The following is an 18,647-nucleotide window of genomic DNA, read 5'->3' on the forward strand; positions in this document are numbered from 1 at the left end:
CTTACTCATTTGGCTGTCCTTTTTATTGCTTCTTGGAAACTTTTCAAGAATCATTGTAAATTCTTGTCATTATTTGCATTATTGGTAAAATGGGTGGGAGGGAATTTGTACATATTTCTCACCTTTCCCTCTTTCTCCTAGCTTTTGATAATCATCCTTTAGTTTTGCTGTGCATTGGCAATCACTGATAACAATTACCTTGGAAATAAAAGCTATAGTAAATGTAACACAGATCAGTTGGGTTTATTTGTTGAGGCCAAAAATGGGGGTTGTGGTGTTCAAAAACTTTCCTTTGAGTGTTTCTTCTCTATCTTCTTTGCTTTTTCTCCTCTTTCAACTTTTCTTCTCACCCTACACACTTTCCATAAGTGATATTCATTCCAGTGATTTTAAATTACGTCTGTGTCTTGATAACTCCAAAATACATATAATCTTCCAGACCTCTCTTCTGAGCTCTAGACTTACGTATCCAGCTTCCGACTTGGTTTCGTACACTTGGACACAAAATTAACTTGTCTAAAACTCAACTCATGACTTCTGTTCGCCTACCTCTCCCCAAACAAACCCATTCATCTGTATCCACCTCCCTCTACCCAATTGCCCTTGTAAGAAATCTTATTCTTGGCATCTCCTTCTCTCTCCCTTACCCTTAATCCAATCCATCACCTGGGGCTTTTTGATTTCTCCTCCAAAATATTTCTCAGATCTTTCTATTTCTTTCCACCACTTCTGCCATTACACTGGTCCAGACTGCCATCATCTCTTGCCTGCTCTACTCCAGTAGCCCCTCCCTGGTCTTTCCCTACTTTTTTGTATCCTCCAGTTTCTTTGTACGAAGTGGTCACTGTCCTGTTTAAAGTCCTTCCGTTATTTTCCACATATATGGCCTATATCCATTATCAGAGTCTCTGAGGTCCAGAATGAGCCATCTATACCTTTCTTTCCCCCTTTAGCTTGTCCTACTCTCTCTCTGTATTCTTACCATTCCAACCGCACTGACCATCTTTTAGTTTTTATGACAGTGCTCCTAAACTAGCAAAGGTCTAGTTTTTATTTTCCTATTTGTTATGGATTGATAATTGACTAAAATACAGTAAGAATGAAGTACTATACAAATGGAAGAGGGCACCCCAAGGAATGCAAATATAAGCTCCAATTTCCTGTTATTAGAGTCACCAGACACATAATTTTATGTAAAATTGTTGTAAAAGTTTCTGAACACTTCATTTTAATTCCTAGGCTTTTGTTGCCATGGACCAATAACAAAGAATTTGTGGACCATACCTTGAGTAGTGCTATTCTAGAACATGAAAATCTTTTTATCATCCCAGCGTCTTTGCATCTGCTTTTTCCTCTACCAAAATGTCTATGCCTCCACTTGTTTAAGGTTTTATCCTTATCCTCAGTGCTTTTCAGTTTCAGTGCATTGTGTTTAGGAGTGGTATATTAAAAAGAATATACCTTGGTTGACACTTAATATGTACTTTTAATTTGAGGACTCTTCAATTTTGAAAAAATCTCAACCTTTTTTTTTTTTTTTTTTTTTGAAAATTGCTTCTTTGACAATTCCTTTATTCTGTTCTTCCAGAATTCCTACACTGGAGCTTTTCTGTCTGTTCTCCACACATGTCTCTTAACAACTTTTTCACATTTTCTATCTCTACTTCAGTCTAGGTAAATTCTTCAGTAGCATTTTATAATTCACTAAATTTAGTTGTTTCTGGTCTAAAGTTTATCTCATGGGAGTATTTTATTTTAAAGATTATATATTTCACGTCTAATTGGTTCTTTTTTGTTTCTGCATTTTTAAATTTCATGATGCCTTGTTTATTCTTATGGCTACTATTCTTCTCTTCTTTGAAGACCCTAAACACTTTCATAGTCATTTGTAGATCATGCCATTATTTTTGTGTTGGTAAGCTCATCATGGTTTCTCAAGAGTTTTGTAACTTGCAAGCTCATATTAAATGAGAGTTTCCCCCAAACCCCCAGCTCTTTCAAGTCTCTGCCCTTAATCCCTTAATGATTTTGTGTTGCTTCTACCTGGCCCTCTCTAGGCTCCAGTCCAAGCTTATATTAGCTTATGCTAGCATTTTATTAGTCTTGTATTTCCTACTTCCCATCCTTCAATGATACTGGGGATTTTGCTGGACAGGTGACTGTGTTCATGAGGGTTCTGACTTTGCTGCTTTGTCTCCTTTTTTCTGACTTAATAATTGCAACTTTGTAAAATCTTAGCCTTAGGCAGAAGTCTCAGCCTTATTTTTTCAGCCTCCTTTCTAAAGTGGGAAGCCTCACTCCAGCTGCTCAATTGCCATGAGTCTGGGTTTAATTCCCTGGCTCTAGGACATTTAAGCCTCCCTGTTATTTTGAAGGAGCTACTGCTGCCTGCTCTTGGACCTGGAATTCAGGAGACCCATGACCTATTTTTGTGACTCTATGCTTTTTCTGGGCCAAGGAGATGTTTATCTTGTTTCTGTATGCATCTGTGTCTTTTTTGTTTTCCTGTTTTATATCTTATCTATCATTGCTCTGTGGTTAGAGCAAGGATAATAAGAGTCTCAAAGCATGTACTTGTCTAAACCAGCTTCTGAGAGAAGTCTGTCAGTCACACCTACCTAGCTAACTCCTAGTTAACCTCAGGGACCAAATTTATGCCTTTCAACACTGTCTAATGGTGGCTTGCATAGTGCCAGTCACATACTGAGTTGAGGAAGTGGTAGGTTGCTACATAAGATTTTCAGATTCAGTTGGGTTGGATTGCTTGTTGGTTGGGGGAAAGGTCTTACAGTACCCTAAATATCAGTGTAAGGATGTTAGACTTTATCCTTTAGGCAGTAGGCAGTTTTGAAGCCACTGGGTGGAGTCTGCTAATTGGTAGTTTTTGCCTGAAAATAGTGTAAAGATTTGATTGAAGCTGAGAAGGTAGAGGCAAGAAAACCCTTGAGGAAACTGTTTGGAATCTTTCATGTTTGAGAGGAGGATGAGAGCTCAAATAAGGAGGTAACTGGCAATGATTGTTTGAGGAGACAGTATCAGGTGGCAATGGAGAGGTCTTGATGCTTGAATATGGAATCAGAAGCAGGTGAAGCCACATTTCCATATTGGAGTGAAAAAGGCAAATGGTGGTATTAGAGATGGAACTAGGAAACCACTTACTTTTACTAAGATTACCTTCCTGTCCTTTTCTCTTTATTGTCTGTACTCTTCTGTATCCTTTCTTTGTTCTTGGTAACTTTCTGTTTCCTGGTCTTAATGTGAACCTGAGGTATCATCTGAATGAATATAAGTCCTTCCCATTTTTTTTTAGTGAGTTGACCGTTAAAAATCTTTCAAACCCATCTTCCCCTGTCAAATTTATGCTTTTGTTTCTGTGTACAATGTGGATGGTTTTATTCCACATAGTAGCCCTCAATTTAATTTTATCTTCCTCAGGTTTAACTGTTTCTCAAGATAGAGTATCTATTTGTTGTGAACTAATTTATTTTCTATAGGCAATTTATATCAAGTAAGCTTGGAATAATTGCAGTGGCAAGAATAGTAAACATTAAATGCCTTTGTCAAGGTAATCAGTGACTTATGTATAGATGACAAATAATTAGTCATCACAACACCATAAACCCGTAGGTATTTGGCACATAGCGTTTGAGTTTGTTTAAATAAACGTAAGAAAAAAGGTAAGAGACTTATTCAAAGTGAATCTTTGATAATTATGAAAAATAATTTCCCAGTTGTTCCATTTAGTATATATACCATTGCTCCATTTAATAGAAGATACTTTAGTTTTATAAACAATAATTGGAATCTAAAAATCAATTAGAAGTTGAACAAAGCTTAAAAACTACTGATCTGTAAAATTATTTTACTTGGAATGCTTAAAACTTCTGAATATAAGACTTTATATTAAAAAGCAGACAGATTCTTTAACCATGTTGGTATTACATGTATATAAGCTATAACTAGCTTTCTTTTCATTTAGTGTTTGTTTCTAACCTTCTGTCTCTTTATATGTAAATATATTGTAAGCAGAATATAGTTGTTTTTGTAAAGTTTTAGTCTGACAGTTATCTTTTAATCGGAACATTAGTTCATTTACATTTACTGTAATTATTGACATATTTAGATTTAAATCTACCTGCTTATTATTTGCTTTGTTTGTTCCACTTGCCCTGTGTTTTTGCAAAGATTTCTTTTTGATTTATTCAAACTAAACTTTTTACATTTATATTATATAAAATATATTCGTATTTATATTCAAACTCAATATAAATGTGAATTTTTATCTCTTGGGACAATATAGGATCCTTCGTATGTTAACTCCATTTAACCCCCTCTCAATATATGTACTGCTGTTGTCAGATAGAGTATACTATGAGCATTGTACACTTTGTAGCCGTTATTACTGTTTTATGCAGTCATTGGATCTCACCACACATTTACTGCCTCACCACTCCCTGCCCCTTTTCTCATTTCTTTCTTCGTATCAGCTTTTGTCTGGGGTCATTTTTCTTCTACTCAAAGAATACCCTTAAGTCTTCACCTTCATTTTTGAGGGGTGTTATTTTGGAAAGAGAAACGTTTTTCAGGATGTTGAGGGATCATTCTATTGTCTTCAGTTTTCCACCACTGAGTTGTCAAGTCAGCCATTAGTCTGATTGTTGCCCCTTTGAACGTGATCTATCTTTTAAGGTTAAGTTGCTTTTATGAATTTCTCTTAGTCTTTAGTTATTTAGGGGTTTAACTTAGATGTGATTTTATTTATTTTGCTTGAGATTCACAAGGTTTCTTAAATTTGTGGCTTGATGTCTTCTATCAGTTTTGGGAAATTCTTAGCCACTTTCTCTTCAAACATTGATTCTGCTCTATTATCTCCCGCTTTCTGGGACTCCATTTACTTTTTTTTTTTAATTAATTTATTTTATTTTTGGCTGCGCTGGGTCTTTGTTGCTGTGCGTGGGCTTTTCTCTAGTTGCGATGAGCGGGAGCTACTCTTCATTGTGCTGCGTGGGCTTCTCATTGCAGTGGCTTCTCTTGTTGCAGCGCATGGGCTCTAGGCTCGCAGGCTCAGTAGTTGTGGTGCATGGGCTTAGTTACTCCATGGCATGTGGGATCTTCCTGGACCAGGGCTCGAACCCATGTCCCCTGAATTGGCAGGTGGATTCTTAACCACTGTGCCCCCAGGAAAGCCCCTCCATTTACTTTTTTTTTTTTTTTTTTTTCTTTTTGCGGTATGCGGGCCTCTCACTGTTGTGGCCTCTCCCGTTGCGGAGCACAGGCTCCGGACGCGCAGGCCCAGCGGCCATGGCTCACGGGCCCAGCCGCTCCGCGGCATATGGGATCCTCCCAGACCGGGGCACGAACCCGCATCCCCTGCATCGGCAGGCGGACTCTCAACCACTGCGCCACCAGGGAGGCCCCCCTCCATTTACTTTTAAGTTTGACCTTTTTACTATATCCTCTGTGTCTTTTACTTCTCATGAATAAGTTTCTATTCCTTTGTCCATCTGCTTTTTTCTGGATGTTTTTTCTAACCAACCTTTAATTCACCCATGCTTCCTTTAGCTGGGTCTAATCTGATGTGAAATTTATCTTTTTAGTTCTTAAATGTAGTTAATTAAGGGGGGATTAGGGGGAAAAAAACCAAAAAAAACTCGAGAGGATGATTTTTTTAAATTGAGAAATATTGCCCAGGCGCATAAGCCAGCATTCTAGGAGCCTAGTAGGACTTATTTTGAGCAGACTTTCACTTACTCTCCTCACCTTTACCCCATATCTGCCTTTTGCCCTAAGTGAGTAGCCTCTCTGATAAAAAGTCTTTAGAAAGTCGACTTTCCATCTCTTTGAACTAGGGCATGGCCCAAGCAAGGGGATCTAAAGATCTAATTGCTCTTTGTAATACCTTTTAACCAGTTCTGTTTTCAGTTCCCCCATATAACCATTATCTTCAATTCCTGAACTGTTCTAGGGCTTTGTAATACAAATCGGCATTTTTTCCTTGGCTTCCCCTACTGTAGATGCTCAGCAAATTGGAGGAAGTTGGAACTCAAGCCTACTAATTTCATCCATCTTCCTCCATCCTCCAACATTTTGTTGATATCTCTTCTTTGCTATTATTTCCCCTCCAGTTTTCTTTTTGTATGGGTTTATCCTTTTTAAAAAAGTTATTTTTTTTCCCATCATCTTAGTGGCTTTTGAGGTCCACTATGTTTACCATAAGTTATAGAACTTGCTTCTCAGTGAAGCCTGTGGTTGAAAATTAATTATGTTTTATATTCTTAGGGCATTTGTTTGAAATTGCCACATGCAAATCATTTTAATTTTACCCAATTGTATTTGTTGTGTAATAAAAATTCCATTTCATACAACACTTAAGTCTGCATTATGTCTTTCCTAGGGCGTGTGTTTCTTTTAGGTCAAATCTGGGAATGTTGGTAGAACTCATTTAAAAACTTAAAGCTTGTTAGGCTACACCCTACAGTCCTGCACGCCTTGTAATTGCCCAGCCTTAAAACCAAAGAGCGAGCCCAGAGACAGCTAGAGACATCCTTGGTTTATTGGATAGTGACTCTTACATGTCTGATGCAAGGTCCTGGAAAGAGACAGCAGGCAGGACATGGCTGCAGTCTTCGTACCGGTGGTGGGGGTGGGTGTTACCAGTTACACAGAGAATTGGCATCAGGTTGGCTCACCAGTTACCAGAGAAACCAGCAGAAGAGCATTTCCCTCACAGTCCCTTTGATAAACTAGCAGGTGGAGCCATTCTGATCTGAAGAGTAGAAGATCACTAAGCTGGGGTAGGGGTGGGAGGTTGGGGCGTGGGGCAAGTTACTTATTAGGCTCTATGATTAAAAGGGAAGGTCAGTCATGCCAGTAGGGTGTGGGTGAGGCAGGCACTCCTTGAGTGGGGGATGTACAGGGAGCAAGAGAACAGCCATCTTGAGTGGCCTGACCATACACAGCTATATAGTGTTTTTGAACTTAGCAAAAGTGTTTTTATTTTACCTGTTACCTGAACTAAGCAGTATTCTAGTGACCCTCATTTAAAGGATTTTGAGAACTGATAAAGCATTTAACAATACTTCTCATTAGGAAATTGTGATGGTGACTAAATTTCAGGATAATAGCCATATGGTTTTAAGTTTAAGTATGTTTGAAACATTATGGGAAAGTGAAGCTGAAAAATACCAAACTCTATACAGTGTTTTATTGTAATAAAAAATATAGCCGTATTTAAATGAAGCCTACTTATTATCTTGTAATCAAACTGCATTTGGACCTGTTTTTTTTTAATTGAGGTGAAATTCACACAGCATGAAATTTACCATTTTTAAAGTGAACAATTTAATAGTATTTAGTTTGTTTACAATATTTTGCAACCATCAGTCACCTCTGTCTAGTACCAAAACTTTTTTTAATCACCCACGAAGGAGACCCTCATACTCATTAAGCAGCATTTTCAGCCCCTGAACCACTAATCTGTTTTCTGCTTCTATGAATTAACCTACTCTAGATGTTTCAAATAAATGGAATCATACAATATGTGACCTTTTGTGTCTGGCTTCTTTCAGTTACCTTTGTTTTTGAGATTCATCCATGTATCACTACTTAATTCCTTTTTGTGCATATACAAAGACATAAGAAAAGTTGATGAAAAAGTTTTCCTAATGCAACTAATAAAATAAATAGGACTTAAGCTGAAGAAAGCCTTTAAAACATGCTTAACATTAGTTCTATTTTGTGTGAATGCTTCTTTAAAAATCTAATTTGGGGGCTTGCCTGGTGGCGCAGTGGTTGGGAGTCCGCCTGCCGATGGAGGGGACAGGGGTTCGTGTCCCAGTCCGGGGGGATCGCACGTGACATGGAGCGGCTGGACCCGTGAGCCATGGCCGCTGAGCCTGCGCGTCCGGAGCCTGTGCTCTGCAACGGGAGAGGCCACAACAGTGACAGGCCTGTGTACCGCAAAAAAAAAAAAAAAAAAAATCTAATTTGATGTGTTTTGATAAATGTAGAGTACATTTCTACTAAGGTACAAGAAATGAGTACAGGTCTATGGACCAGTTAACTTCATAATGTTCTTGGTTGAAGGCTCTACCCTGTCCCTAGAAGTATAAGAGAGGATAGCTGGAAGTTACTGGTAAAGTAATACAAAGATATTGATTGCTGTACACTATTAACATTAGAATGTAATAGTAACCTCCATATTATCCACACTTTCTTTATGTGAAGCTAGTGTTTATTTGTAAGTATATAAGAACTTTTTCTTCTGAGAAAATTAAGTTAATATTGTTAAAGAAAAAACATTATTCATGATACTTGTTAAAGAACAGCAAGGCAGACTTAATTCAGGAGGACTGCTACGGTGGGGTTTTGCAGTAGGGGTGAGTTGAGTTCAACTCTGAATACAGTATGGAGGAGTGGAGATTTATAGCTGAGATATAGAGTGGGGATTTGTGGATGGAAAATTGCTAAGAGGAAACATCAGGGGTAAGGGAGATTCTGGCTAAACGGACATGACAGAATTTTTGCTGAAAGCAGGCCAGGGTGATCAGATACCGAGAGTAAGGGATTAACAGACTCAGCAAGATTCTTGCTAAACCTGGAGTAAGCAGGCAGAGCCACTGAACTAAGGACAGAGACCCAAGTCAGGGCCAAGTCAGAAAGAGGACTCAGAGGACCCTGCCTCAAGTTTGGTCAAGGAGAGTCTCTGTCAGTATAGATCATTTGTGGCCAAATGTTCACAGCAATATCTAGTATAGTAAAGCTTCCTAATATTAATGTGCATCATTTTTAATGTACAGTTTACCATTTAATCAAGCTAATCTTGAAAATGGATCTTCCTTTTTAGTGACTGTGATGCACATATTTGAGTCTGATTTGCATATGAGAGTCATTTATTACTACCACGTAGAAAATTCTTATAGCTATAATTGCTTTTGGAATATTTTCTAGGCAGATAAATCATTCCATGTAATTGAAGATAATATCACAACTTCCAAGTCCCCTGGAAATCATAGTTGCTTATAACTAAAAATGAACCATTTGTGCATTTGTACTAAGTCAGTGAAATGCTGTTGTACCCACAAATACAGAGGAAATTGAAATCATCTAGAAAAATAACTGGGACTTAAGTGAGCACTTAGGACCACAGGCCAGATTTGACTATAATGAAAGCTTTGAGGCTTATCATAAGAGGAGGCAACGATCATCCTTATCATTGAGAGTCAGGTAGGTGTCAAGTTAGTCATTGTTAGTCTCTAAGACTTGCCTGGACAAGACATTTGATGACCAGATACATTTATAGATATTTATGTGTTAAATTCTTGGTAGGCTCTTCAAAGAATGAAGTTATTCTTCTCACATAGGTGTCTATTTGAGACTTCAAAATAAGAATATAATATATCAGAATAAGAAGAGCACATATTCATTCAAAGAGGGTTCATTCTCTCCTCCGGCAGGCCGTAGAATAGGGCAGATCGCCCCAAATGAGTGAGGAACTGAGCTGACTTGAGATGGGTTTGCAAAACTTATGAAGCTTGTGTAATCCTCGGTTCACCCCTCCCCCCTTTCTAAGCTGTAGCCCTCCAGAGGTCACAATTGAAGGCCCAGTGTTTCTCCTTTCCTTAGCACCACAAGACTGCCAAAAATTCTGTTATTTTCTGTTTTATTTGTTTTGCTGCTTTCTGCTTTGCTTTTCCGTTTCTTGCATTGTGTATTTTAAGAATTTGTCAAATACCTCTAGGTCAGAATTGTTGGGAGTCACACCTCTGCAACTCCCTTCCTTCAGGAAACTTCGCAGCTCTGAACTCCAATTTTTTTTTTATTAGTTTCTGCTTTATAACAAAGTGAATCAGTTATACATATTCATCTGTTCCCATATCCCTTCCCTCTTGCGTCTCCCTCCCTCCCACCCTCCCTATCCCACCCCTCCAGGTGGTCACAAAGCACCGAGCTGGTCTCCCTGTGCTATGCGGCTGCTTCCCACTAGCTATCTACCTTACGTTTGGTACTGTATATATGTCCATGCCTCTCTCTCACTTTGTCACAGCTTACCCTTCCCCCTCCCCATATCCTCAAGTCCATTCTCAAGTAGGTCTGTGTCTTTATTCCTGTTTTACCCCTAGGTTCTTCATGACATTTTTTTTCCTTAAATTCCATATATATGTGTTAGCATACAGTATTTGACTTTCTCTTTCTGACTTACTTCACTCTGTATGACAGACTCTAGGTCTATCCACCTCATTACAAATAGCTCAATTTCATTTCTTTTTATGGCTGAGTAATATTCCATTGTATATATGTGCCACATCTTCTTTATCCATTCATCCAATGATGGACACTTAGGTTGTTTCCATCTCCGGGCTATTGTAAATAGAGCTGCAATGAACATTTTGGTACATGACTCTTTTTGAAGTATGGTTTTCTCAGGGTATATGCCCAGTAGTGGGATTGCTGGGTCATATGGTAGTTCTATTTGTAGTTTTTTAAGGACCCTCCATACCGTTCTCCATAGTGGCTGTATCAATTTATATTCCCACCAGCAGTGCAAGAGTGTTCCCTTTTCTCCACACCCTCTCCAGCATTTATTGTTTCTAGATTTTTTGATGATGGCCATTCTGACGGGTGTGAGATGATATCTCATTGTAGTTTTGATTTGCATTTCTCTAATGATTAATGATGTTGAGCATTCTTTCATGTGTTTGTTGAACTCCAATTTTTGCCTGCATTCTTTTGAAATTGCTGAAAGCTCTGATGACTACCCTGCCTCTTAGCCACTGCCCTTGCCTGCCCTTGGTTTCCTCTGGACTTTGCCCCATGCACCTTTTCTCTTGGTTGATTTTTCTTTGTATCCTTTCACTGTAATAAGTCATAGCTTTGAATACAACTCCGTGCTGAACCCTGTAAATCTTCCTAGCAAATCACTAAACCTGGGGTGGTCTTGGGACCCCCAACACGCGTGCGCATTCCGAATTTCTGTTAAGTTGGATTGTTATCTCAGAGATTTTAATGTTCTACTGAGAATGACCAGAGACAGATGGAATTGTAACCCCTCTACATACGTGTGTAAATCAAGGCTCAGAGATGAATTTATCAAGGTCATCCATCTAGTAATTCCTGACAGAACCAGGAATTGCATCTGCGTCTAACTCCAAAATTCCCCTGTACTTTCCTTATATCTTGCATCTTCCAAATGACTAAGCAAAATTACTGAAAGGGAAAGGTTTCAGTTTTTGGAGCTGTCCTGTATTATTTGAGAATTAACCATTTAACGCTCTCATTATGCACAAGGAGTGTTTTTAGATCAATAGCAAACTAAGTTGGAGTTTAGTGACTTACTGTTAACCAAAGGCAACTGTTACACTTTTTTTCCAACAAAGTATCAGTAAATTAGCAACTGACTTTCCTTTTTTTTTTCCAAATAGGTAAATAATCTCTTTTTAAACATTCTGTACACTCTGTGTGTGTGTGTGTTGCGTGTGAATGTGTGTGCAAGTACTTATATATATGCCGTGGCACTTAAGACTGACAGAAGTTGTTATTTGTGTTTTTTATGGATAATTTTGTTAACTTTGTGATATTTAGTAGAGGCTATAGGGTAGGAATCAAATTATATAAGTAAAATACGCTCCAATATTTGTGCAGATAGAGATTTTCTTTCACCTTAGACTTAACATTTCAACACAAGAAAGACACAGTCAGCGAGTCACAAATTTCTGACCATGTGGGCAATGGAATATTTTTCTGTTTGTAAATAAGTTTCAGAAATTCTCCCCCAGGCTATCTTTATTTATTTATTTTTAAATTTTACTGTCTGAAAACAGGTAGGTTGGTCTCAGAATTGTAAAAGAGTGCAGGGTTAAGGGAGGATCCTGAGTTACAAAGGTAAGGCAGCGTTTTTAGTCTGCTGGGCTTGGGGCAGCCCATCACCTGGACTCTTCAGGAATTGAGAAAGATTCATTTACTTTTTTCTTTAACAAGGTAGGTTTTATTAATGTCATAATAACATTTTATATTTGTGCAGCTTAGGAGTTTCAAATGCTTTCCCATTTACTATCTAATTTGAGCCAGATCACTTTGTGAGGTGGTGGGGCCGCTATACCCTTGAGAAAATCCAGTGCTTGGAGAAAGTAAGTGACTTGTTCAAGATCACACAGCTGGTTAACAGAGGAGTAGAAGCACAAACCCAGACTTGCCGACTCCATGTTTCCTTCGTGCTTGTACAGGTTAACAGAGCTGAGGGTCTACACCCTGGTGTCTTGGATGTCAGAACAGCTGTAATGGCAGCAGATGAGTGTACGTTTGAGGGAGACACTGAATTTTTTAGGTTTAATTTTGTGCAGTGCTTAATAGTTTAACATAAGGATAGCCAGAAAACTTTCTGAATCTGAATGAAGCAGAATTATAAACCTTTTCCACATCATAACGATACCATACAACAGAGAATTTCAATGATTTGTCCTGTGAGAATGCCCTTTGGGGGAAAGTTTTGATATTTTCCCTGAAGCAGCATGAGGAGGATTTGTTTTTGAATTAAAATGCTATTCTCTCTTTTAGAATGAAATGTTTCTAAAATCCAGAATAGAAGGATATTAAGGCAGGTATATATGGAACAGCTATTAGAATGAAACAAAAACAGGGCAAAAGGAATAAACATTTGTGAAGAAAATGAGGGGAACAAGGAAGAGGTGGTGGGAAAAGCAACGTAGTAGTGATGGGAAATAATTAAATGTTGATTAGACGCCAAGAGGGGAAAGGTGAGGTGGGATGAATTGGGAGATTGGGATTAACACGTATACATTCATATGTATAAAATAGACAACTAATGAGAACATGCTGCATAGCACAGGGAAGTCCACTTCGCTGTACAGTAGAAACTAACACAACATTGTAAAACAACTATACCCCAATAAAAAAATTAGACTTTCTTTTTTTATGATTAAAATAATATTTGAATTCCTGTCTGCTGATATAAAGGGATTGTTTTATAACACTAGGGCAAATTACCTTAGTCTTTCTCTGAAGTGAAGGTTATTGTGAGATCATGTGTGTGCAGGAACTTCCTGAGTTGTAAGGCACTCAAAACATATGTTGGAATTATTAATAAAAGTAAAGCTGAGTTGTTAGGACTGATCTTGTGCCTTAAGTTTTTTCACTAAGGTAAAATCACTGGGATTGGGTGATATGAAAATGGATGATCTTGTCAACCTTGCGGCTTCTCATAGAGCTCAGCAAACATTTGTTCAGGGCTACAGTGTATCAGGTAGTCTGGGAGCCGACCGGCAGGAGGTGCCAAGAGACACCTATGATTTAGTACTGAGAAGACAGGCCCTCAATAGATGGTTTCAAATGCATATGAGAAGCATCAGATAGAATGTGCAGGGTACAAAGGGCGTGTATAGAGAAAGGGCAGGGTGGGCTTTAAAAAAAGAACATCTAAAGTGCCAGTAAGAAGGCTGCTTTCAGTGAGTGATGGGGGTTGTATTCTTCCTTTTCTTTCCTCATCTCAGTATCCCCCTAGCTCCTTAAACCCAGATCTACTGACCCCTCCTGTCTCCTCTGTCCCCCTCCCCACCATAAGTTAGCACTGATGGCCCCGTTACCATTGCAGGATGTACCGAATATTTCAGCTGTGGTGTAGTCCTTAATGAAGCTGGGCTAGGAACGTGATTTTGTTAGGATCCACAGAAACAGGAGTCAAATATCAGGGCCAGTGTGGGTTACAGCAGTGGGCTAAGAATATGAAACTAGTCCACTCCTGGCTCTTAGAATGGGTGATGCCAGAACGTGAATGGAGTTCATGTCACAGGTGGCATATGAATAAACCAAAACCAAGAACTTACAGTCTTAAATTATTTTCTGTATCCAGAGCCCTGAATGTTCTTTATTGTGGGATTTCTTCTAAATTTCCAGTAGCTTGCCTTCCAGGTTGTGCTTCTCTGTCTGAAAGTTCTTGCCAGCATCTGATACCAGCTCCAAGTCTCCTTGTTTTCTGGAAGCTTCTGTGGCTTGATCCTGGGCATCTTTATTGTCCCTAAATTAACTTCTCTCCCTCAGTTTCCTTATTGACTTACAGTTTATAAGACTAGGCTTTTTCTTTAAACTCTTTCCCTTTGTTCAAATTGATTAATTTTTTAGTATTTAGCTTCCCTGGGACACCCTGAGAATTTGAAACACCAAGGTCAAGATGGAATGAATTAACAGTTTTTCAAAAGAAAGAAAGAGAATAATTGTCATTTTAAAGGCAAATAATTTTTTTTTTTTTTTTTTTTTTTTTTGCGGTATGCGGGCCTCTCACTGCTGTGGCCTCTCCCGTTGAGGAGCACAGGCTCCAGACGCACAGGCTCAGCGGCCATGGCTCACGGGCCCAGCCGCTCCGCGGCATGTGGGATCCTCCCGGACCGGGGCACGAACCCGTGTCCCCTGCATTGGCAGGCGGACTCCCAACCACTGCGCCACCAGGGAAGCCTGGCAAATAATTTTTTAATCCAACTTTTTTTTCTAAAAACCTAACAGAGTGATGATATTTTAGTTGCATAATGGTGAAATTGTTCTTGTGAATGTTAGATGTATTGTAAAGTCTTACACAATCTTCCAAACCACTCAGCTTGATTTATCAGGACTACTGTATCATGGTGCAAGCTCTCAGCGTTTAAGAGGAAGTTTACTATACAAGATCAAGGTGGTTTTGCAATGTGTTACTCTCTTTTCCTTAATTAGCAAGATTAAGACAATTCTAGGAAAAAAGATACTCTCACCAGATGAGTTTTGCCTTCTTGTCTCAGAAAATTAGAACAATATAATCCATTAACTTGTCTTTCCTGTTTAAACTTCCAGATATCTGAACTGAATTTAATATTCAGTTGTAGGAATTCTTTCATTTTAGGTGCCTAATAACATCTCTTTCTCTGCTCATTTGACAAGATTATTGTTCCCCTTTTATTGTCTGATTTTATAGCTTTTAATTGTATCAGCAATGGGAAGTAGGTGGGATATAAACAAACATATCTATATGAAGCTGAGATCATTTTGGTCACAAAATGGGGACATTGAAATGTTTCTGTAGTGTGTCTTTGATGTGTGTGTGTGTGTGTGTGTGTGTGTGTGTGTGTAAAATCTCCAAAATGGGGAGAAATCAGAATACTGTGATTTTTTTGAAGAGGAAAGAATATGTTACCCTAGTGGAAGGGTTGTCTTAATCCCAAACAACCTGCCTAATGAAATATTTAGAAGCACTTAGTGCTTTTAGCAAATATCTTCTTCTGTGTTCCAAGGGAAAGTAATTAATCTGGGTATGGAGTGTTCACTTGTTTTTCATTTTTATTCTTGATCAGTGGAAACTGTGAGGATGGGTATATGGGCAGTTTTTATGGCAAATAATTACTTTACAGACTTAGAATAAGTGGTTTCAGGGCATTACTGGAGGAACCAATTAGAGACCACAGTTTCTTATAAAGCCTGTTGAAATTATCTGTTACTTGATTTATAGTGATTAAAATACACTTTTAGAGTCTACAAATTGATGGAATCCTTCAAAGAAGTAACCTAATGAGCGAGTCCGTTGTTTTTTGTAGCTATCTAATTGTAGCATATATATTGACACTCTTGTCAGATAATTAGAAATCAGCATTTCACCCTTTATTATCAATGCAATAGATTTCCGCTATTATAAATTTCTTAATTTGTTCATTTGGGTAACATTTTAAAAATTAACCCAAATTACTTGTATTATATTGAAATCAAAGTTAATCCAGTATGGCCCAATAATCTTGTATTAGAGCCTTGAAAACTAACAAAATCTGTGTGTTCCATGTGCTTTGGCTACAGCCCCACCACTTATGTTTTGGATGAAGATGAACCTCGATTCCTTGAAGAAGTTGATTACAGTGCAGAAAGTAATGATGAGTTAGATATTGAATTGGCTGAAAATGCAGGAGACTATGAACCTTCTGCACAAGAAGACGTACTTTCTGACTCTGAACTATCAAGATCATACCTACCTTGAGCCCTTTGCCATCTCTTGTGAACTGCATAGAAGAAATGAAATATCTTGGTTTTCATTACACAGGAAGTTTGAGAGCAAGGAGTGTATAGAGAGGTGACTCAGAAAGACAGAAAGCAGCTTGGGCCTTGTTTGGTTTCAAGACAATAAATATGTTATTAATTCATGGTGAAATTGGCACTTGTTTTATTTTAGATATTCAATGCACTTTACATAGCATTGAAGTATCAAATATTGGGTTTACTTTTTCAAAACCTGAGTATCATTGCATGAATTTTTATCTCCTTATGGTTATATCCTGCATCAAATGGGTAATTTTGAAGTGTGTGAGAATATAAAATCTAAATTCTAGAGTTGTTGAGAATCCTGGGTTGTTGAAAACTAATATATATGTACATGGATTCCTGTAGATGTGTCTGTGTAAGGGTGGGTAGATATTGAAGATAAGACTGTTCTTTAAAATCATGTTAACTGTTGAGTTGTGACTGAAATACTCCAGAGTTTTCCTTGAAACCATTACATTCTACATTTACCAAGTTAAACAAATAAAAGCTCTATTAAATGTTGCATTCATTTATTCATCCTTTTTAACCAGCTCAGATTATTTGGTCTATAGAATCTTTGGGGTAATATTATGATAATCTGACATCTGAAAACATTGATAAAAATTTGTAAAAAAAAAAAAAAAAGCTTAATTTACTAGTGTTAAGTTTTTTTGTTTGTTTGTTTTTTTACTTTATTTTTGGCTGCATTGGGTCTTTGTTGCTGCGCGCGGGCTTTCTCTAGTTGCAGTGAGCCGGGACTACTCTTCATTGTGGTGTCTGGGCTTCTCATTGCAGTGGCTTCTCTTATTGCAGAGCACAGGCTCTAGGCACGCGGGCTTCAGTAGTTGCGGCGCTCAGGCTCTAGGGCATGTGGGCTTCAGTAGTTGTGGCTCGCAGGCTTAGTTGCTCCAAGGCATGTGGGATCTTCCTGGACCAGGGTTCGAACCCATGTCCCCTGCATTAGGCAGGCAGATTGTTAACCACTGCACCACCAGGGAAGCCCTAGTGTTAAGTTTTTTATAGTATAAGTATACCTATCTATCATAAAAAATATACTTGAACAGTTCCTTTCTCTAAACTTGTGTCTCATGGCTGCACCTAAAGTCTATCACTGCAGTCAGTTTGTTTAAAAGCTTTAAAAATTCAGTGAGGCTATGAGCCAGTGTTAAATGTATATGAAGCTTATATAACACCTCCTGAGCTGTGCTGTTATTAGATGTGCTAAAGTGAATTCAGGGCATGCTGACACTGGTAACCGAGTCCTAGAAGATGGCAGTGAATTTCAGCCTTTTCTTGTAGTGACATCTTCCCGAGTTTAAGCTGTCCTGCTGCAGGAATGTCTTTGTCCTCAAGTAAAATAAAACAAGTCCAGGGTCTTTGGATAAGTGCTTTAAGAACTAAGTTTCTGTTGTAACAAAACAAATCCAAAAAGATAACTTATGAACAGACTCTTGCCAGGACTTGGGTGCTTTGGTTTTGGCACATTATCTTCACTTATTCCAGAAGATAATTTTTAAAAATCCTTTTTGAAAAAGCTGTAATTATGGAAAAGAAATTATAAAAGAGTATTTTTCAGAGTTTTGCATTTTCCAAATCAATGATTTTCATTGTTTTATTTGAGGCATTTCATCCACAGTGTAGCTTCTTTTTGGTGTCAGAGGAACCATGTTTAAAAACATAGCAAGGGGCCTTGATAATGAGGTCTTTTCTCTAAATAGCCTAATTCTTATTGATGTCAGAAAATAAAGACTAAATAGATTGTGAAACTGAACCAGCCCTCTTAATGTGTGGTGACCTGAAAGATGAGGATACCTTAGCAAGGTAAAGTATTATTTATTTAATAATTTATCTAATAATTCATAAAGTTATTTTATTATTTCTATATATAGAAAGTAATTACATATATAATTATAATTTTTTCAGAGGGTGGATTATGGAGCCACAATGTCTGTATGTGCACTTCTCTTGGATCTTATAAAACTAGACATTAAAAACCAAGGTAGTCTTGTATGAAAGGCAACTGCAGCTACTAGAATGTGCAGAATAACTCAGAACGTGTGTTTCTTATGTTAGCAGTGTAAAAACCCCTTACCATGTACTGCTATAATGTTTTCTATAGATCAGGCATATCTTTTAGTATATTTACAAACCTGAATATGCCTTTTATTAAATAATTATTCACAAGATTGAAGAGAAGGTCTTTATAGTTAGGAAATGACTTTTTTCTTTAACAATAAATAGCTTTGGAAAAGTAAAAAATACTTTAAAATCCTAACTTTCCTAATTAGGGGTAAAACTAAGTTTCATAGGCTATTTGTAGCTAAAAAGGCCCTAAATTTTACCTTTGTGGCTATGTCTTTTTAGATTTTCAAAGAATGATTGAGGTGCCTTCAGTGCCATAATCCTGAAAATTAATGTGGCCGACAAACTGAGTCTATTATGGAATTTAGATTTATTTAATTTACATTGAATTCGGAACTGTGAATTTCTTAACTGTAGTTTTGATCTAATGCAGTGGTTCTCAAACTGTATATAGCAGTGGTCCCCAATCTTTTTGACACCAGGGACCGGTTTCATGGAAGACAGTTTTTCCACGGGCCGGGGGT

The 18,647-nt window shown here is 37.9% G+C and overlaps 1 protein-coding gene across 3 annotated transcripts in view; it reads left to right on the forward strand.

Annotated features, from left to right (window-relative positions):
* The window catches only part of AGTPBP1 (ATP/GTP binding carboxypeptidase 1), a 188,978-nt gene extending 171,941 nt beyond the window's left edge, over positions 1-17,037 (forward strand). For 2 of the 3 annotated variants that reach the window (XM_082613851.1, XM_082613852.1), the window contains one exon: positions 15,823-17,037. In XM_082613851.1, coding sequence (XP_082469977.1) covers positions 15,823-16,000 — 178 coding nt within the window. In that variant the 3' untranslated portion in view covers positions 16,001-17,037. Of the gene's footprint in view, positions 1-6,394; positions 6,776-15,822 lie in introns of those variants that run through there. The other variant, XM_082613853.1, reaches the window with a different exon arrangement.
* The last annotated feature ends 1,610 nt before the right edge of the window (positions 17,038-18,647 follow it).

The sequence above is a fragment of the Mesoplodon mirus genome, assembly GCF_964341445.2.
Source record: "Mesoplodon mirus genome assembly, chromosome: 1".
NCBI lineage: Eukaryota > Metazoa > Chordata > Mammalia > Artiodactyla > Ziphiidae > Mesoplodon > Mesoplodon mirus.